The following is a 21552-nucleotide window of genomic DNA, read 5'->3' on the forward strand; positions in this document are numbered from 1 at the left end:
CACAACAAATTCACTATCAGAACAGTAGGATTACATGAAGGCAGCAGGCTACTTACTGAGAAACCTTTCTTATAGGCTCTGTGATGGCAGGAGATTGAGCTTTTTGTTTGTTTTGCCCTAACATGGCTGTGTCTTTTGTGTGTACATATATATATGTATATATATATATATATATATATATATATATATATATATATATATATATATATATAAATATAAATATAATTATACATATATATATGAATATAAATATAATTATACATATATATATGAATATAAATATAATTATACATATATATATATATATATATATATATATATATATATATATAATTATACACAGCCATGTATGTATGTAAAGCCTTATTTCATGTTTTATAGGAGACTAGGAAATGGGCGTATTACCAGATTGAGACAATCCATACATCTTCCACATCCGAACTATTCTCAGGCCTTTCATGAAGGGACATGGAAGGCACAGTTCCTTGGCCTGCAGTGTCTTTCTCATTTACAACTTTTAAGTATTTGAACATATAACTTTGACACGTTGAAGAACTTAACACTATGTTATTTAGGAAACTTTGCACGATAAAAAAAATAATTTGGCTGCCGTTGATACAAAAGAAGGCTACCTTAAATAGTGTTGGGGAACATTATGTGCACTTTCCATCCCCTTCATAGTCGTTTTTTTTTTTTTTTTTTTTTTAAAATAAATTATAAATGCATATAAGAGATAAAAGCAAAAGAAACCATAGAGACAGTGTTTTTTTTGTCTGTTTTATCTATATCAACCCAATTAAATGAACATACTGATAAAACATTCCAGCAGAAGTTTAAGAATCAAACTTTATGTAAGAAAGTTTGAACAGAATTTTATGTTGTTTTGTTTTTGTGTGAATGAAAAGAGTGTGGAGTGATACGCCACTTAAATTGATTATTATTTGAAATGTGCTACTGTGCATTAGCTTGTTATTCCCAGTCATTAACATTTTTTTTTGTAATGTGTTTGCTTCACCTTGAGTTCCTGTGATGAACAGATCAGAAGGATATTGTGTGTTCAGTGTCTCAAAGTGGTTTCATGTATGCCTTGTAAAAGTGATGGTGGGGTAAATGCTGTAAAATTAATATTTTGGCAAGGTGGTCGTTGAACATGTAGTTGTTGTAATTGGTTTTGCACTGTTACATTGATATGCACTAACAGAAAAGAAACATACCTCATTTTCTACTGAACATAAATTGTGCAAGAGCGCTATTGTTTTTTGGGTACCTTTGTAAAAAAGCAAAAAAAGCCAAACAATGGCCAAAATCATTTGCTAGAAGCAGGTGCTCAAAAAAAAAAAACAGCTGATAAATATGAGTTGGTCAAAGTGTGAAAGGGCAGCTTAAATGTTTTGGCTTCAGATGACAGAGTTTGTGGAAAGGTAATACCAATTCAATAGAACTTGCTGCAATTTCATATACTACTCAGTTTAGTTGTACACCTACATCCGTCTATCGCAGGGTTCTTTCTGATTCATTGAGGGCCCCTACCCTACAGGTTTTAGGTGTTCATCTGTTAAAACACATCCAATTCAGATTGATGGATCATAAACAAAATTGGGCAGAAACTTGACAACATGCTTTTGAGGAGATCCATTTAATCTGAATCAACTGCTTTAACCTGCAAGACTTTGGCCATGGAGGACCAACACTGGGCATCCCTGCTCTGGATGACTGGGAAGTTGTGAATCCCCTCAAAAAAGATTTATGTCAGTAGAATTGTTTCGAAGAGGCATTTTAGAAAAAGGAGAAATTACTTTGGAAGTCTTAAAGATGCAGGTGTACTCCTAATTTAGGTAGTATTTTTCAGTTTAATCCATCATGAAACTACATTATGCTGCGAAAGAAAGGTTATTTGTTAAAAAGAAAAAAAATGGGGGGGGGCGGGGTGTTGAAGTGGCCTGAGTGTTATAGACTAAGTAGAGGGAACCGTTCAGTCTTGTATGAGACACATTCAGAGTGCTGAACAATCTTACGGGAGATCTTTTCTTTAATGCAATATCAACCTCCCAGAATTTACTTTGTGATGCATGTGTACGTGTGGAATTAAAAGTTAGGCACAATAAAATTTTATTAACTTTTACCCCAAGAATATAATTTCTATTGTATGGCCTGTTATGTTTATATTTCACATAAACAAGGAACGCAAACATATTTGTGAAGATGAAGGGTGACTCATTTGTGTTCATTTCATTGTTCATTTAGTTACTTAAATGACCAAATAATGTATGTAGCTTTTCACATTAGAGTCATATTGTATATGGTAAAACATATATATATATATATATATATATATATATATATATATATATATATATATATATATATATATATATATATATATATATATATAAACAAATGCCTTATAGACAAGGGAGGACTTTCAACCTGATTAATAGTTACCTGGATAATAAAAATATAAGATCAATAGTTGGTTTGTTGTTGTTGTTACCTTTAAGAAAAAAAAAAATTTTAGGACATATTCTTAATTTTCCTCTGCTTTTGTAGGTGAGCTGCAAACTTGAGGCTCTATTGTAACAATAGCACAAGAGAAGCTGGTTTAGTCTCCTTGAAAACCTTTCCTCTGTTGACGGTGTAAATGTTAGACACCACAGATGACTTCTGAAGTCAGAGGAGCTGATGGTGGAAGGACACTGGAAGTCTGTAGTCATGGGTCTTGCTGAAACTCTAAAATTATATTTGGAAAAAATCTACACAAACCTGGAATTTACTTTTCATGGACACCTAATGAGATTCAACATTAGATTAAAACGTTTAGGAAAAGAATATGCTAATTTTTTGATTGGCTGATGAATTGCAATGTGGCCATTGCAAAATTACTCTTGTGAACAATTTAAGGGGCTTTTATGCCACCTGTTACAACAAAAACAAGAAGCCCTTGGAGTGCAGAGCTCCACCAACCCATAGGGTCACTCACCTGGTTACAAACCTCACACTTCAGTATTATGATTATCTGTTTCCATCATGAGAATAGATTCCACATCTTATTTACAATACTTGATACTGGAAACATATGACACAAGATGAAGCAAATTGATTAATAGTCTAAATTATTGAAGAAATTTGCATTTTCTCTGAAGGCTCTCTGGGTTTACTGTTAGTGTATTTAACATCTATCATGATGATGTCATCTTGTAGTTTTTTTGTTTTGATGCTGGACATTATTTGTTGAGATATATGCTGTAATGGCAAAATTAGCCCTATTTCCCAATGGGAAACAAATCCTTCAAAAGAAAGTCTTCCATCCAGACAGTGATCCAAATCACCCCAAACACCATTTGACATTCCCTGAAAACTGAATCAGAATCTAGTCATAACATTTTGAGTTGACCGACAAACAAACCAACCAAGAGCTGAAAACATAACTTCCATCTTAGTAGAGGTAAAAAAAAACCAAAAACCAACAACTTATAAATGAATAGTAAACTTTGCAGTTTTTTTCCCCCTCAATACCAGCTAGTGTTGTATTATGTATGATTGGAAAGCCTACCACTACAATGAGGTATTACTCATAGGGATTTTTCCTTCTGTGTAATAAACACAGCTGAACAGGTAGTGCTTCCCTAAATAAAACCTCCTGCAATATTTCCCTGCTGCTATTCATTCTTGTTTTCAGATTGAAGTACTAGAGTGTGTCCTCATCATAGATGTATGGCAGATATATCAGGAGCCAAAACCATCCCAGATCTCCAGAACATGTGGCATAATTTCTTTCTCCAGGATGACTAACCTTACATTCAGAGCCAGAATCATACCTCCAGAATTAGGAACAGGATGGAATGACTTGCCTCTAGCCCAGACATAGAGTACAAGGCAGACCAGGCAAAATACCTTTTATTCCCTTCATGAGTAATTTTTAACTTCTGCATGAAAACTTCCACTTCTCAAAGCCACCTACACTGTATCCTGGACTGACATAGCTGTGTTGTATAGGAAATACTGGATAATTTCTGGTTCCTAAAACTGAATTTTCACTGCATATTGCTAAAGCAACATTCAACAAAACAAAAAAAAAAAAAACTGATTGATATAAACATTGTAATAACTCTTACTGTAACAGCTGACCACAAATCGTTGCATCCGTGGTTAAGCAATTGAGACAATCCATGACACTTTCATAGTTTAATCAAGCTTCAACTAAATACAAGGACTGTAGGAAAAGTATATGAAGTGAGTCAAAGTACATACAACATAATTCTGTATATTTATTGGTCAATCTGAAAAAGACCAAAAAAGCCTGACAGCTATTGAAATAAGATGAAGAAAATAAGTCATGCTGAAATGACTTGGACAGACACAGAAGTACCTCCTCCACCAGTCAAGGTGTTAGCTTAGTTTGTAATCTCATAGCATGTTCAGTCCATTCAAAGCACTGACTTTGTATCGTGCATCACTTTTCAGATTCAAACATGCCATGATAGAAGTACTTTGCATTTGTCTGACATGGTTTGTAGATACAGTGGCACCAAAACAATATGAGCCTTACAAAAATAAATAAAATATGGCTGAGAACAGTTTGTCAAGACTTCCAGAATGACAGTAAACTAACAATGAACTTCACTGAATGCCCAGCAGTAAGACTTGAAAGTCAGGTTTTATTTCAGATTCAGACCTGTACAAAATGTGTTTCCTACAAGAGGTCATCTGCTACAGTGCAAGGTGTTGATACAGTTTGACCTTTTTTCTCCTCTTTAATTTTTTTTTAAATCTAATTCTCCAAAATAGGATGTCCACACAAAGTGTCACATGAAAAAAAAAAAAAAAGTTTGCTCAGATAAACACCCAAACTTATCTTTTCATTTTGAAATGTATAATACAGTAAAATAAAACATTCAACAGGAAAGCTGAGGCTAACACTATGCTAATGAGAATGTACAAGCATCACCCAATGACAGTTTATGTCATCTGAAAACTTGTTACAAAGACTTAGGGCTGTACAATAATCTTCCTAAATATTAAAACGTGTGCATAGGGTTGTTTAACATTAACAGCAGAACTGTCAGGAAAACCCTACACTGAGGTAAACACTTCATCCATACATAATAAACTGGTGTCATCACCCTCATGGCCACAAAAGTGCCACCAAAAAAAACAACTTGATAGTCTAAAAATAAAGGAGTTTAAAAAAAAAAAAAAAAAAAAAAAAAAGTCTTTATTTTCAGATACTTCAAAGTGAATAAATGTTGCTGTTAGAATGGTCGTGGCGTTCCTTTGAAGGTCTTGAATCCACTTGCAGAGCCACCACTGGGAATGGCGTTGTTAGTGATCTGTACAATTCGGCTTAATCCGGACGAAGAGCGACTGCAGAAACAAAAGTCATGTCTGAGACGGTTGCAAGCAATAAAGATTATTCAAATTTCTGAATATTTTCAGTCTAATTTGTTATACCTAGTAGGAGCCATTATGCTGCTGCGAGTGTTGCCCATCCTACGATTATCAGAGAAGCTTCCTCCCTGGGAACTTGAACCACCGTGCCACTCCTTCCTCAGTCCCTGCTCTCTGCTGTGACGCTCCACCACAACTTGGCGGCCAGAGCTAAACGGCTGTGGAAATAGAGTGTTAAAGAGTCTTAGGAAATCAAAGATATCACCAAAGAATGAAATACCGAGATTTAAAGTAGGTCATTTTAAAACAAGTTTAACTTTTTTAAATAATTCAGATGCAAATATGTTTAGGTGTTTAGTTATTTTGGCCCAAACTGCACTGTCAACTTTTTTATGGCTAAAGAAAGCTGAAGAACAGGGCCACTTTGCATCCTAAAAGACTGCTACAGTCCTGAGTCAAGCACCATCTGAACGATTAAACTATAGCTTAATTCACAAAGAAACCCATCATTTAAAATGACAGGTTTATCAGACTGATTCAAGCATCACATTTCTTCAATTAAATTTTTTCTTTCAATTAAAAAAAAAAAAAAAAAAAAAAAAAATTGTTCCCCCATTGACAACAGTTTTCTGAAATGATAAAAGGATAAAATTTTTTTTTTAGTAATTTTCCATTTTCAATACCACTTGGTCCGGATTTCATTACAACAGGGAAGCCGGAAGCTATCACAGCCATTAGCAGGCAAGAGGCAGGGCAGGCTCTGGACAGCTTGCCAGTCAATAACAGGGCAAACACAGAGACAAACAACTGCTCACACTCGCTCCTGAGTATTTAGTGACCAATTAACCTAACAAGCATATTTTTGGACTGTGGGAAGAGGCTGGAGTAGGCCTACCCGGAGAGGATCCATGCACATATAGGGAGAACATGAAGACCACACAGAAAGGCCACTGTTTGATCCCCATAACTTATTGACTCACTGTTAGGGAAATGGTGATGGCTTCATTTTCATTACATTACAGCCATTTTTACTGTCTGACCAAATCTAAGCTTCAAACTTTCACATTTTCTTTAGTGACTGTTGGCAGTAAAACGGGTTGTTTTTGACAACTGCAAAAACAGATGAGATAATGTAAAACAACACGACTCAAAAATGCTGCAAAGTAAAACATGATGTCAGCAAGATTTTAGAAGATACAAACAACAGATTCAGCTCTGGACGCAGCCAGTTAGGAGGCTTTTGAGTTGGAAAAGATACACTCAAGGAATTCCAAGTTAATTACATAACACACATTTCTTGGCCATAGGAAACAAAATGGATTTAACTGAGTAAATGAGTTATGAGCCATCCATGTGAAAACTAATGTAGTGATTAAAATGTATGAAACCCCTACTGATGCAGCGAGTAACTTCTCCTTAAAACAATATGCTAGAAGACTCATCCTCTGGTGGAGAAAAGTCACTTTCAGATTAAATTATTGACCCGATTCAACCAAATACAGCAATTTATGACATTGTTGAAATACTAACACTGAATAAAAAAGGCTGAAGACATGAATCCTTAATAAAAACCCATAAGGACGGAGCTTAACCATCATCTTTGAGGAAGAAATGTGGTCTTGAAGAAATTTTGAAGTTGGAACAAAGATTTAAAAAAAAAAAGAAAAAAAGTCAACATAAAATATTTTCATGAGCTTACCTGATCATTCATGACCATGGATCTCCCTTCACCCCGATCATTAAAGCTGCTCCTTCCACGGCTGACTGAAGCGCCTCCCCTTGGCGCACCCGGACCATCTCTGCCTGGTCGCTCTGCACGTATATGCATGGGTCCTCTGTAAAACCAAAATGACATTTTATGCAACTTTGCTTTCAGTGACAGTTTGATAATCAACCTTTTCTTCTAAATTATGTTACATATTTTTCACCTCATGTCTCCTTTGTTGGAGTTCACCCCTCCATCATTCTTCCATCCATGCCCTCCATCCCTTGGTGGGCGGTTGTGCGACATAGCTGGCATTGTACCTCTTGCCGCAATAGGGCGATTGTGCATGGGTGCAGGACGTCTGTCATCTCTGTCTCGGCGATCAGTGTCTCGCATTTCAGCACGTGGAGGAGGTCCTTCAGCTCTGCGCACCGTTACAAAGTTCTTTGGATAGCGTTCAAACCCTGCGCCCTCTCTGTGAGGAGCAGGTCGACTCTTCTTCACGTCAGGTTCACCGTCAAATCTGTTACGCCTTCAAACAGAATTGCCAAGATCACTTTAACAAAATATAAAACAAGAAGGGAGACAAGCATGTGCCCCTCCTTTGCATATTGCTTTGGATAATTATCTGCTAAAGAAATGCAGCATAATGCAAAGAAAGCAACAGCAGAGACAAGGATGCAGGATCAGTTATTAGAACTGAGAGACGGACTAAACTTAACATTGACATAGTGTTTTGTTTTCTTTCAGAGAAACTGATGCTGGCATTAGATACAGTAATCTTGTATCTAAGAGACCATTTCTAGCAGCTTGTCAGGAAGTCCTTAAGTCCAGAACAATTTAAACAATCTGCATTTTGCATAAACTAAGCCACTATAAAACAAAAGATTCATCATGTGAACCATTTTATTCATTTTTAGACTGGAAGGGAATTAACAACTACATGCAGGACCTTGTGCATAAAAAGGCCCCACAGAGAAGCTTTGCAGCAGTCTTAATGTACCTCTCGTATACATTTGGCTGTTGGACAGCAGCATCTGGAAAACGGCCTCTTTCGCGTGGGTTGAAGTTTGGAAAGCGGTTCTGCTGACGGTTGTAACTGGAGCCTTGATTCAAACGGACCTCCGACTCGGGTGGCATCTTCTTGTTCCCATTCCAAAACGGATCATCCCTCCGACTAAAACATTCAGAACAGACATAACCTGATGATTTCAACCCTTTCTGGATGACTCTTCTTGGTACAGATAACTATTTCAAAACTAAATTAGCATTTAAATTGTTTTTTTTGTTTTTTTGGCTCATAACAATTCTCTGGCTGAAACCATCACTTCCACTAGCCAGTAAGGTCACGTTTACACTGCTGCTGTCAATATTAGGACCAAAGTCCTGCACAGGGCCAACTTTGCTGACCCAAACCCACTAAGCTGACCATATCCGACATCTCCTAATGAAATCTAGGGGTTACCTGCAAGCCAACACAATCATTTTAAATAAACCAGCATCCCTCCTTCATTACATTACTTTGCTTTATTTGTTCTTTGATCTAATTGTTATTTTTATCTAAGTGTTTTGTCATTTTCAGTTCCAAAAAAAAAAAGAAAAAGAAAAACACAACATAGTAAATATATTTACAGGTTTATCTTAAACAAAACTTTAACTCTTGTTTTTTCCCCCAACTTTAAATATCACACTGAACCTGTAGACCCGGTCCCTATGGTCTTGTTATTTTGCCATTTGGGGACTTTATTCATATGACTGGGAGACATGCTGAATAAACCAGATATCATCCACCATCCCTGGGTTTAGCTGTGTTCTATCATCTTGAATCACAGAACCTGCAGCAGAAATAAATCTCATTGGCTGCGTCCAGGATGGCGGGAATTTTTCTCACAATAAGAGCAAGGTTTGGAAATATTCCTGCAGGACTTCTTAATAAAGGCTTGACCAGTTAAAAACTAATCATGCCCATTAAAATAAGAAAAAAAAGGAGAAGTTTAAAAAAAAAAAAAGAAAAAAAGAAAGAAAAAAAAAGGAAATCATTAACCCTCCAACACTAAAGAAATATCTGCCTGGCTGATATTTCATCTATGTAACTTTTGCAGAAGAATAGCCTCATAGCGAGCAGTTTTACTACGGGATGCTGATCAAGCGGTTGAGTTGAGTGCAGTTTGACCTAGGGCTGGGCGATATATCGAATATACTCGATATATCGTTGCTAGTCCCCTGTGCGAATATAGAAAATGCCTATATTCGTCATATTCCGAGTATCCTGTTGTCACGCAGTTGTCTTTAGCTGTGGGCGGGGTTTTCTCACTCCTCCTCGACTCTCCACCGCTTTGCACAGAGAATTAAAGCAAGCGCACCTAGTTACGTACATAACGTGAGCTACGTGCTACGTCATGAGAGGCAGCGTGTAGCCACTTTCTCGCAAATTTGGCGACTTTTTGTGAAAAGCGACTAGCGACAAATCTAGCAACTTTTACTGGAGTTATTGGAGACTTTCCGGGTGTATTGGCGACTGACTTTAAAGCGCATATTGTAAAGTTATTGTTATGAACGAGAGTCTCTCCCCGTCCTAAAGCACTCAGTCGCTCCGGCTGCAGCTGCAGCCAGTCAGAGGAGCAGAGAGGACACCTGCACGACTCTACCTACAGTCACAATGAACAGCCAAATCCGCCACTGATCCCGCTCTGGATTACAGAGTGGGATGTAAATTGCAAAGTTTTTCACGTCACACAAAAATAATTCATTATATTTGATTACATTCACAGCCTCTGTCACTTACTCACCTCATCCACTGTGTGTGACACAAGCATATTTATCTAGCTCGTCATGTCTCTAGAAAGTACAGAAAGAAGTGGGAATCAAACCCTGAATTAAAAGCTGGCTGAAGCCGTTTATTGGAGACGATACGAGGACATTGTGCCCGTATTATAAGACTGATTTCTACGCTAAACTCCGCGATTAAAAAAAATACACGACAACTCAAAAACGTATCCATAAAGCAAAGCCTTAAATAGTTCATCATTTGAAAAGTCCCCCCCTAGAGCACCTATTTTCATACGTTGCATTTATTACATCACGCAAAGGCACTTTATTTTGTTTTAAAATGACATGTTTGTGCCACTGCTTTAACTGTTCAATAAATGCGGTTTTGATCAGTTTGCTTCGTTACAATTTCATCCTTTTGGCATGAATGTTTAATATCAGCATATCTTAATGCAGTATGAACAATTATGTTTTAATGGAGACACAAAATCATCTTACTGATGTGATTGTATGCACCAAAGCATTCATTCAAGGCTAAGATAAATCTCGAGATATATATTGTATATCGTGACATTAGTAATATCGGGATATTACTAAAAGGTGATATCGCCAGCCCTAGTTTGAACACAAACCAATCCAAACCAAACCCCAGACTATCTTGGTGTGAATGCCTCCCAAAAGTAAACTCCATTTCGCAACTGATAATTACAATAAACAATAAAAATGAAAGATGAGGGGCTAATATCATGATTTTTAAAAAAGTCTTGGTGCTTAGGGTTTTATTTGATGAACATTTGGTTTGGTTTATTTATTACTCATATCCTTTTTCTCAAAATCTCTTCTTTCAATAACTTGAACACTAAAAAAAATGTATACATACTTGTGATCAGCCTCACGACCTCTCTTTAAGTTGTTTCTCTTTTCTTGTTCAAAACGAAGCTGTTCCTGTTGTCTCCGGAGCTCCTCACGTTCGCGTGCCATGCGCTCTGCTTCTTTACGCCTTTCCTACAAGATTTCAGTTTGAACAACATTTAACTATATGTCTATATTCATGATTTTAAGCTTTTGGGAGAAAAAAAAAACTGGTTTACTTTTTACTAAACAAGCTATCAAAAACCGCACAGACCTGTGACAGAAAAATCCTGTTTAATGTGTTCAAATTTTATTCAGGCTACTGAAAACTTTGTTTAAACACAAAGCCTAAAAGTCATGTTGAATACACACTTTTATAGGTGTTCTTAACATTTCATTTAATATATCACCCAGATTTTTTGGTGCATTATCTTGTAGTTTAGCAGCTATTGGTAGCAGATCTAAAGCCTGAAGTGGACTTCTCATAGGAGCTAACAGAACCCTGAAGTAAGATCAACTTTACCTGCTCGATACGGATTCTCTCTCGCTCAAGCCTCTCCCTCTCTAAACGCTCACGTTCCAATTTCTGTCTCTCCATCTCAAGTCTCTGACGCTCCCGAAGCAGGTTCTCACGTTCTTCACGCTCATGCAGGAGACGGACCTGCTCACGCTCCCGGCGTTGTTGTTCTGCAATTTCTCGACGCCTAAAGACAAACACCCAAAATAGAATATAAGTGGAGGCATATGAGTAACTTGCAGTTCAGTTAGACGACAGACTGGACTGGAATAGCAACACAGAAACTATCTATAAGAAGGGACGCCGAAAATTCCAAGTGTGCACCAAAATGTTTCATATCTCCAATAAGTTTGTTATGATGAGTGCAATCAGCTTTGCAGCAATCTGTTGGAGTGAGAGACAGCAACTGGTTCTGTGTTGGGATAACGCTGGAGCTGCTGGAGCTTACTGTCCAGGAAAAAAGGCTGGATAAGCTGCTGAAAATGATGGACAGTTCTTTGCATCTTCTGCAGTAAAGAAACAGCAGTGTGCTCAGTGATGCTTCGTCAAGTCCAGTGCTGGACCAAAATGTAGCAGAGATCCTTCTTACCAACAGCCATCACTCTCCAGAACAAGGCACCCTCATCTTCTAGTTAATTATTAATGTTTAAAAAATAAATCAGGGAAATTAAATATGACCATTTTCTATCAGAAATCACTAAATGCAGGGTTTGTGCATTGCTGCAGAATACCTGCGCAGCTCCACCGCCCTACGGACGCGTTCCAGACGAGCCATGCGTTCGCGCATACGCTGCTCCTTCTGCTCTTTCATCTTCTCAAAAGGCAAGATGTCTCCGTCTTCGCCTTTGTTCGGAAAATTTCGCTGTTTCTCTCTCATTATCTCTAACTAATAAGGTGAAAAGGGTAATTCAAGTCAAAAAAAAATATTCAAGCTTCTTCAAAGTTACATGTAGTATGTCTCAAATGACAACAGTTACTTACCTCTTCAGGAGGAATCAACCACCTTGGCCGTCTTTGAAAATTGGTATTGATAAAGGGCTGAAAACAAGTAGCAAAGAAACTATTAATTTTTTTTTTTTTTTAAAAGCATTTCTTAAAAACTTCAAGAATTTTATATATACATATATCCATACAACAATGATCATCTTACTTTATCATAATACCTCCCCCTTCTGAAAGGTCGAGGACCTCTGCCAAAATGTAGTTGTCCTCTAGCATGATCTACCATCATTACGCTGCCTGGGCTTTTTGTCCCTAGAAAGGCACAATTAACAAGTAAGAGCACATACATAGAATTATTTTAGCAAATAAGATGTTAATAATGTTGAGAAAATGGTGTCCACTTACGTAAATACTTTCTTTCATCTTTCTGTGAGGATTCTGGTCCAGAGTGAGATGAAACAGACTCAGATTTTCCACTTCTCGCGTCCTGTTTGGATAAATCTTTGTCCTTGTCTGATGGCTTTTCTGACTTTTTTTCTTCTTTTTTGTAAGATGGCTGTACTCTGATTGTAAAATTGCGTGCAAAAAATAGTTAGCCAGGCTGCAAATTTTCAAGAAAAAGGATCAACTTTCAAAACTTTTCTTTTTTAGTGACTCACTTATTTGTCTGTTTTAACCCAGCTGCACCACGTTTATCATTTGACTTGCAGGAACCTGCTTTGTCCTCCACTTCCTTCTTTGAGGGCTCCTTTTTGAATGGGTCATTTTTTGCCTTAAAAGAGAGAAAAACAAATAACTTCCAGCCAATATGTCCACAAGGTAGTATAAGACCAGTCAAATTATCTTAAAAATGTCATTTACTTTGGTTCTTACCCTTTCAACATATATCTCTTGTCCATGAAGCTCTGTACAGTCAAGGTGGGAGATGCAGCGCGTCACCTCTGTACTTGAAGACATCGTCACCAGGCCATAACATTTCGAACTAGGACTACGGGCATTGGTAACCACCTTGGCACTTAAAACCTATCGGAAATAATTGTATGACACAGTTGCTGCAGCATTTTTGGTTATTTTCAAAATGATTAAAGTAATTAAACTAATGAAATAATGATAGAAAGAAATCACAGGTATTATTTACCTTCCCGTATTTGCCAAATAGGTTCTTTAGATCTGCTGCTTTGGTGTTGGAAGACAGGCCGCTCACCCAAATGTTACAAGAGCTGTTGACAGCTGCATATTCAACAGTAATTGTAAATTTAAAAATGAATCGACTAATCTAGTTAGACAAAATTAAAGAATTGCTTTCATAATTTAACGTTTAGACACTTTACCCTTTTCATCTCTTGCAGCTTTTCCATCTCTGTCTCTTGACAAGCTACAAAGTAAAATTTGTAAAAAAATAAATAAATAAATTAAAAAAAAAAAAAAAAAGAAGAAGAAATGAGTCAAAGTAAATATAACCATCATTTAAAATAAGACACACACACATTTAGTACAATAAAACATGGTCTGTAGTGTTGAGAAAAACGATCCTTTAGGCAAGTCGTGGATCTGAATCAATGAGTCAAAGGCTTCATTGTTTTTCCAGTGATGAGATGGGTCAAGATGTCAGCCAATTTATTCCCTGGACCAATGAAATCTTCAGAGGTTTGTTCAACTTGAGTGAATCATTTGACCAAATGGAAAAAATAAAAAAAAATAAAGGGGAAAAAAATCATCATGGAGTCTAGTGCTGTTTAACACTGCCTTGTGCGGAAACTGGAAACGGCTTTAAAACTGCTTGAAAGGTCAAAGTAACAAAATAATCGTTGTTTTCTCAGCTCCCGGTAAATGCCACAATTTAACCAACTTCAGAGAAATAAACCAAAGTTGTAAACTGCAGGATTAGGAACATCAGTGAACATTTTCCTTATGGCGGAAAAAAAAAAAAAAAAATATCTTGAGGCTACCCACAATGTTGCGTTCTTAGTGAGCTGGACTTGATAGTAGTATCAAAGAACTGACATAGAAAGACAAACCTCTTTGCTTGACCTGATGCCCCAGTAGTGGAGGGGCCTTTCTTCCCAGAATCCTTTTCTTTATCTCCGGTTTCTGCTTTCTTCTGGCCATCTTTCTTCGTGGGATCACCTCTGGATTCATCATCTTTCTTACCATCTCCCTCCATCTCTTCATCCTTCATGTCATCATCTGGGCCCATATCGGCAGAGTTTTCTGGCTCATCAATGATCTTCCCCGTCTCTGGATCTGGAAGTTTCACATGTTTACCTGTTTCCAGGAGGTCATCACCATCAACATCTAGGGTGATGGCATCTTCATTTGGGACTGAGACAGATAGGCGATCATCTTCAGCTTCTTTAGAGGAAGTCATGGCTTCAGCATCCATCTCAGCTACTTCGAACTCTGCGTCTGCATCTTCATCTGCATCTGGCTCGTCCTCTGCATCGACATCTGGCTCAGGGTCTGAATCAGCTTCTGCCGCCACAGCTTCTGACTCTGGTTCACCCTCAGAGTGAGCACGGTTGTCCTCACAGGCTGGAGGCTTAGAATTTTCACGAGTACCATCATCTGTATCAGTTACATCTGAGGGATTTAATGAGGATAAACATGGCAAAAAAACAACTTTTAACATTGACATGTCGCATTTTACTTGACCTACAAAGTAGAATATAAAACACATTCAGTGTTAATGGTCATCGAGGGCGCAGACACCACAGGAAGACACAAACCACACAATCTTCACTGAAAATAGGGGATGATTTGGTGCTCCTCAGTTCTTGACACACATGTAGTCGTTGAGCCATTTTTTGCAATGAACATGTCATTCCAGGTGCTTCCTATGCTGCACAGCAGCTCTGCAAATGAAAATCCTTTGAAAAAGTCCAAACTGGGAGGGAAAAATACATAAGACGCCCTTCATTTTCTTCATTAAGCACATCTGAAGTTGGTCAGTCCATGAACACTCATCTTGTCAGTGTCTTCACAGATTTCAGACTCTCCAAAAAATAAATAAAAAAGTGTATGAAAAGTGTACCCCATTGGGGAGGACAATCTGCCAAGACGTCTACGTCGATTAAGCCAGAGCTGCAGCCAGCTGGGTAGCAACAGTTTTCTGCATAGGTTTGGTGCCTGTAGATGTGGCCTCAGCATCAATGCAGTGTTATGAGGCGTGTCAAAGTCCTTGAAACAAGCCAAATCCCAACCACATTCGATGGCTTTTCCTCTTTGTGAAAACCTGTAAGATGATCCTCAATTTCCTTGATAAATGGAGTGATTTCCAGTCCACTTGTCAGTCTGTCCAGGTATGTTGGTCAATCACAGTGCTCAGATCTTTCAAGCTGTTGCTTCTTCCATTTGTTGAGACAAATTATGAGGTTATGAAGTTCCACTCTTTATTAATTTGGAAAGTGTAGGGTGTTGAGTGCCAGAGGTAACGGCCATCCACTGAAGCCATATTTTCCTTAGAGTATTCCAAGCAAATTGGAAAACTAAAAATCAAAGCTGATCCAATGGTTTATGTGTGTGCATGTGCATAACCAAAGAAAGAAAGAAAAAACAATGAAAAAAAACAAAAAAACCAAGCAGTTATCAGTAATGCCTCTGTATCCACTGCTCCTTTGTGCATATTGTTACCTAGATGCTAGCAGCTAGCAGAGAAGTATTCTGCCAGGGGTTTGTCATGCATGTTAACAGTAAAAATGGGGAGGGAAGAAAAAAAAAAAAAAAAAAACCTTCGCAAATGTTGACATCAGGCATTAGTATGCCAGCATACATACCCTTTTCTGATTCATTATCTTCAGTTTCCTAAAAGGAAAGAAAAAGTGAGAAAAAAAAAACACAGTGAAGTTAAAGTTGTGATGTTTACAAGTAGAAACACCATTTTCTGGATTTATAGCACCTGCCTATAATGAAGGTCAAAACTGATCAAACCTTTATCTTTTTCTTTTAAGTTTGAATATCTCTACCTGGTGCTGGGTGATAGTTATTCAGAAATTAGTCTGCAGTTAAATTCATGCTGATTTCGATGATAAGCATGAGCAGCCCTTGATCCATTTACAGAAGGGTCATGTGATATCTGGAGTTTTTAAATTAAAATTCATATGATTTTACATAACATACAGGAATAGAACACATCTTTCATTTTGATATACAGCTAGAAATGACACCAGGAGGAATGAAAACGTGAAGACAGAAGTTGGCGCACCAGTTCTTGCAGTGCAAGCTTCAAACTGAAAAAGTATCATCTTACATGTGGCTGCCTCCTCGGATGAAGAGCCCTCAAAACTGAGAAGAGGGTTTACAGAATGGCAGCTTAATAATCCATAGCAGAATAAGTAGTGGCTTTTGCAATCATAAATTGTATACCTTTAAAAGCGGCAGTGTTAAACTCTACATTGTGATCAAGGTCTATCAATGTAGAAAGTAATATTGTGATGTTCTTTGCCACCATCACAGATTCTTACCAGTACATGTAAATTTAGATATAGTTGCCCCAATGCAAATTTGAACAGTTCCTGCAAAATCATATGAAGGCAGCGCCCAAAATATGAGTCGTTTTTCAATACTAAGTACACCTACAAAGTACTTGATAGGTTTAACTTGGAAGTACAAATTTCTAACGATAAAAGGACGCAACTACACTCCTTCTGCATATGACATGACATTGCCACAGAAAAACTTACAATTTGTACAAATAAACTACACAAAAAGGTGCAAAACGATTTAGAGGGAACCAAACAGTGCTCGTATGCTGGTATGTGCTATAGGAGTGCTAAGGAGGAAGTGGAAAAACTGAAGCAGAGTTGGTATGATACAAATACACAAAAAAGAACCTGAAATGAAGAAAGATAGAACTGAACTCCAAGCTTTGGTACTCGGACCACGTCATTGGCTGAATGAGTTACTTTGTGCTACCTAAGATGGATTAATCCATCATTAATGAAAGTACAGCTTTGTCAGTATCTGTCACAAGTGCACCTATATTTACTTGGTGCATTTCTGGCAGGCCTTTTTTGTTCATGTACCCAACACGGCCTACCGACATCACTGACACCACACCACCAATGCTACTAGCATGAATCTTACAGCATTTTATCTCTTCAGATGATCCAAGGTTCGATTTATTCTATTCTACAGTCGTTTAGCAGACACATTTATCCAACGCGACTTACATAAGAGAGTGAGAAAAACACAAGCACGAAATCAAACAGCAGAGGACTGCTGGACGACTGCTGGAGTCTTGACAGTTAGATGCTGGTCTTGACGCATAGGGCTACAGGCTTTTTTTCCCCTCTCCCCACCCCATAATATTACCTATGTAAAAATACAAAGAATGAAGGCCATATTTGTTGCAAAAAACTGGGCTAAATTCTCCAACTCTTCCGACAAGTATAGCTAGATTTACACTTAACAGCAGTCAGTGAATGGACCGTCTTACAGATGGGAAATCCGGGGGAAATGTTTGCTTTGCCAGCAGAAAGCAATGCTGTAACATTAGAGACAGTTTAAAACTTAGTGAAGGAGAGAGCAAACTACAGCCCTGTTCACACCCCAAAGTTTCCACGCATAAATAGAACTTTCTTTGCGTATTTTAGAAAGAAAAAAAAAGCATGAATACAACAGCAGGATGACAACTATCTCACAATCCAGGGAAAAACGTAAATAGGAAACGATGTAGCACGCCTGCAAAGCACCTAGTGGGCAGTGAAACTTTGGAATGAGACACCCAGGTGTGCACCACTTCCTCATAAGACCAGCAAACACAACACAACAACAGAGGTGGTGGGTGTCAATAGTTATATAGTCTGCATATAGTTAGAACTATTTAGTTATAATTGTTGATATTTATCTCGCACATGCAACTCTGCACTGACGACATAAATGTTCTCCACAACAGGCTTCAGGTCAACAGACCAAATGTATTAAAAGGTGCAGAAGCACAAACATAACACGAAGGTTCACCTTTGTCACCCAAAACTCTCATCATGTAAAAGAGACACCAGAACACAACAAAACTTTTGCGTTTTAATATATCAGTACTGTGGTGCAAGCAGGGCCTAAATCTATAGCAGAAGTCTTTTTCCGGGTTTCCATACGAAGTGTTCAATGCACATTGTTACACCCTGCTGTAATTGTTTTCAGAAATTTCCTGCATTATAAAAGCTTGGTTTGCGGAGATTGCTTATATTATGCATGATTCCCACAGTAAATTTCAGGCCCTGACTTTACATCGGCTCTGTAAAGGGAGATGCAGATGTTATCTTCAGAGTATTATGACCAACTGATCAGCCTTCCAAGCTTCTGAACTGTTTTCACGTCAAACAGGTGAGACTTTTTTCTCGCAACCACTACAACGATAATTGGAACACACGCATGTTAATATGGCATCACTCAGGGAGCCAAAACCTACACAAACATTCTGTTTTAGCTTTGAGTTTAAAGAAACCATGGAAAAAGCTTTCATCACATCTCATTTCTAGATGTTCAACAATAACTAAAGCATGCCACAGTCACCTTGGAAGAAATATCTTCTTCCATAGTAGTGTCTTGATCTGAATCCACTTTTCTTCCTGAAAAATAAGTTAATGAAAAATAAATGTGAAAAGTGCAATCATAAAAAATTTATATAACAAGAATGTTCTGTGAAATTGAAAACAGTAAAGAAGGATTACCTTTGGCCTTTCCACTTTTCCTTGTTGATGCATCTGTTGAAAGAGGAATCTGAATGTTTTCTGTGTCACCACCTTCATCCTCAATAGCCTTGAGAAGTGAATTTAAAAAAGAAAAAGACCATGTCAGATGAAGCAAAGATTTTTCAAAAAACATTACATTTCAGTCAGGTTTGTTTGAGCATAATGATCTATGAGCATGTTTAGAGTTAAACCCTTTAAAACTTCTTTTTATCTCCGCCAAGGAGGTTATGTTTTAACTAGTTTGTCTGTTTGTTTGTGTTCAAGATAACGCAAAAAGTTCATTCTTAAGGAGTTTTTTTTTTAAAATGTGAAAAGGAAGAACTGATTTAATTTTGGTGGTAATCAAGATCACCGTTCGGATCCAGGATTTATTTTATTTATTTATTTTTTAAACTGTGGCCCTTGGCGGACGTTTGTGCTCTCTGAGTGCTTTTCTAGTTTAGAGTGACATATGCAGGGTAAAAATGCATTCATAGAACCCAGTTAAAATAGATGACCACACATCACCACAAACTTATTTCCAATAGTTACCAACCAGCCTAAAAATATTTATCACAAAAGCCAATTATATTTCCACAAGGGTAAGCAATACTCTGAAAGGCATTGTTATGTTACTCTAATGCAACCTTTTTAAGTCAGCTGTAACCTTGTGGCAATTCTGCAAACACATTTTGATACTTGCTGAACATTTTGATACTAGTGAACTCTAAATCTAAATTGCTCCATGTATTGTACATATTATTCTCCTCCACAACCATCTTTTGAAATTTCCCTCTGGCATAAAGATTCGTTTTTTTCATTAGTTTTACTAAATTTCATTCATTCATTAGTTAACTAAGAAATAATCATACATGTCCTGATCACTGCTTTAATGTCCTTCCTCAGCTTTTTTTTTTTTTTTTTAAAAACAGTCTTGAATTGTTGCATTTTCTGAATTTAAAAAAAAATACACAAAGAATCTACAACGCAACTTTTTTATATTAGACAATTATAGGCTAAAATCGTCCATCTAACTAATTGCTCCAACGTTCACCTCCTGCATTACCTTTAAACGCAACTGTGCGACGTCATCTGCGCCATGCCCAAAGCTAAAAAAAAATTAGTCACGTGCAACCTACCCCATCTGCTCAGGAGAAATATGTGGGTAATCTTTTTCCCCTCTTTTTTTCCAATAAAGATATTTAGGGTCTGTTGACCCAAATAAAACCTTGCTGAAAAACAGAGTGACACTCATGTCTGTTTCATACACCCTTGGCTGTAAAATGTTACAGCATCATCTTGTGTCGATGTCCACTCAATAAATGGAAAAAATAAATTCCAGACACACATCAGAAAACTTAAATAATTGCATTTCAATAGCTAAAATGAAAAGAGAAAAAGGGTCCGTGGGTATTTTGAAACTAATAAAACTGATAAATTGGCTAACAAGAAAACCTATTACTACATAGCTAGTATTAGCAGTAGCATCTCTGCATCGCATACTCAGCTCATTAAACTCTTCTATAAAATTGTATTGTCTCGGTTACCTGTTTAAGTCTTGCAAGAAGAACGTTTTTTACACCAGTAGTATCTAAACTCCTCCGTTTGAGCTCGGATTTAAGATCAACAACCCTTAATTCTGATATCTTCTTAGTATCTATTGAAATGGCTCCCGACGCCATTTTACCTCAAGATTACAGACGTGTGCGCGCGCAGCTTGTTTGGTTCGCTTACTTTCTTCTTCGCTTTTTTCTTTTTCGTTGAAATGTCACAGCGCCATCTACCGTGGCGGGCAACTTGAGCAGGCAAGTTTGCAACATGAAAAAATATTAACAATTTAAAACTTTCCATGTTGATCTGCCATAAAATGTACCATACATCTGAAAATGGAAACAAAGGCATATAATAAAATAAAAAGATGAGAATAAAACAAACTCAACAAAAGAAATTAGTTCAATCCATTTCAATTGCTGCAAAGTTACAAAAAATAACTGCAAAAGTTAAATAGCTAAAATCAATTAGGTGACCTTAAAAAACTACAAAGGTCCACAGGGTTAATGCAAAACCATTTAAAACAAGCAAAAGATACAAACAATAAATATAAGTGTGTCAAGCAAATACATAAAGACACAAATCAACCATTCAATAATTCAAAATAATTGATCAGCAGTTTAAAAATGACAGAAAGATAATTATCCCTTCACTTTATTATTTGTTGTAACTTATGTTTGTTCTCTTCCTTCCACACCATACAACAGAAATGTTCATTTCACAGCAAAAACCTGATAGATTTATCACGACATTACAATAGCTGCAATAACAACATATGCAATATGCAATTTTAGTATCATACAATTCAAATAGCCAACTGAAAAACAACTGCATTTGTGTAATCAGTTTCAAAATTTCCCTTTAAGGTATTCGGTATTTTCAATTTAGTTTGATTTAATCAACATACAAAAATAGAGAATGTTCTTTATGTCATGCAAAAGGAAAAAATATGTTATTTGCCAGTTTTCTTTCATCACAATAAATGCCCACTTTATACTGAAGTAAAACTTAAACTTACAGATAAAACCATGGTGACAACATTTGTACATAAGTTGACAATGGTACTACCACTAAACCCAAAGCATTCTTCATACATGAACTGATGAGTAAAGATGGATCAGTTTCACCTCAGAGCACAATAGTCTGATGTTATAAACCAGTGA

General features: G+C 37.1%; 1 protein-coding gene across 1 annotated transcript; it reads right to left on the reverse strand.

Annotated features, from left to right (window-relative positions):
* Positions 1–4635: 4635 nt before the first annotated feature.
* Positions 4636–20520, reverse strand: sltm (SAFB-like, transcription modulator; the record flags this gene model as incomplete). Its single annotated transcript, XM_079244151.1, has 20 exons — positions 4636–5361; positions 5449–5603; positions 7085–7220; positions 7314–7622; positions 8094–8267; positions 10740–10864; positions 11235–11415; positions 11960–12114; positions 12210–12266; positions 12379–12482; positions 12576–12733; positions 12830–12942; positions 13044–13193; positions 13309–13400; positions 13502–13545; positions 14189–14750; positions 15944–15971; positions 18681–18736; positions 18839–18926; positions 20386–20520. 20 exons carry the CDS (start codon positions 20518–20520, stop codon positions 5250–5252), a joined length of 2934 nt encoding a protein of 977 aa, XP_079100277.1. The 3' UTR covers positions 4636–5249.
* Positions 20521–21552: the final 1032 nt, after the last annotated feature.

Source organism: Telmatherina bonti (assembly GCF_933228915.1).
Source record: "Telmatherina bonti genome assembly, chromosome: 1".
NCBI lineage: Eukaryota > Metazoa > Chordata > Actinopteri > Atheriniformes > Telmatherinidae > Telmatherina > Telmatherina bonti.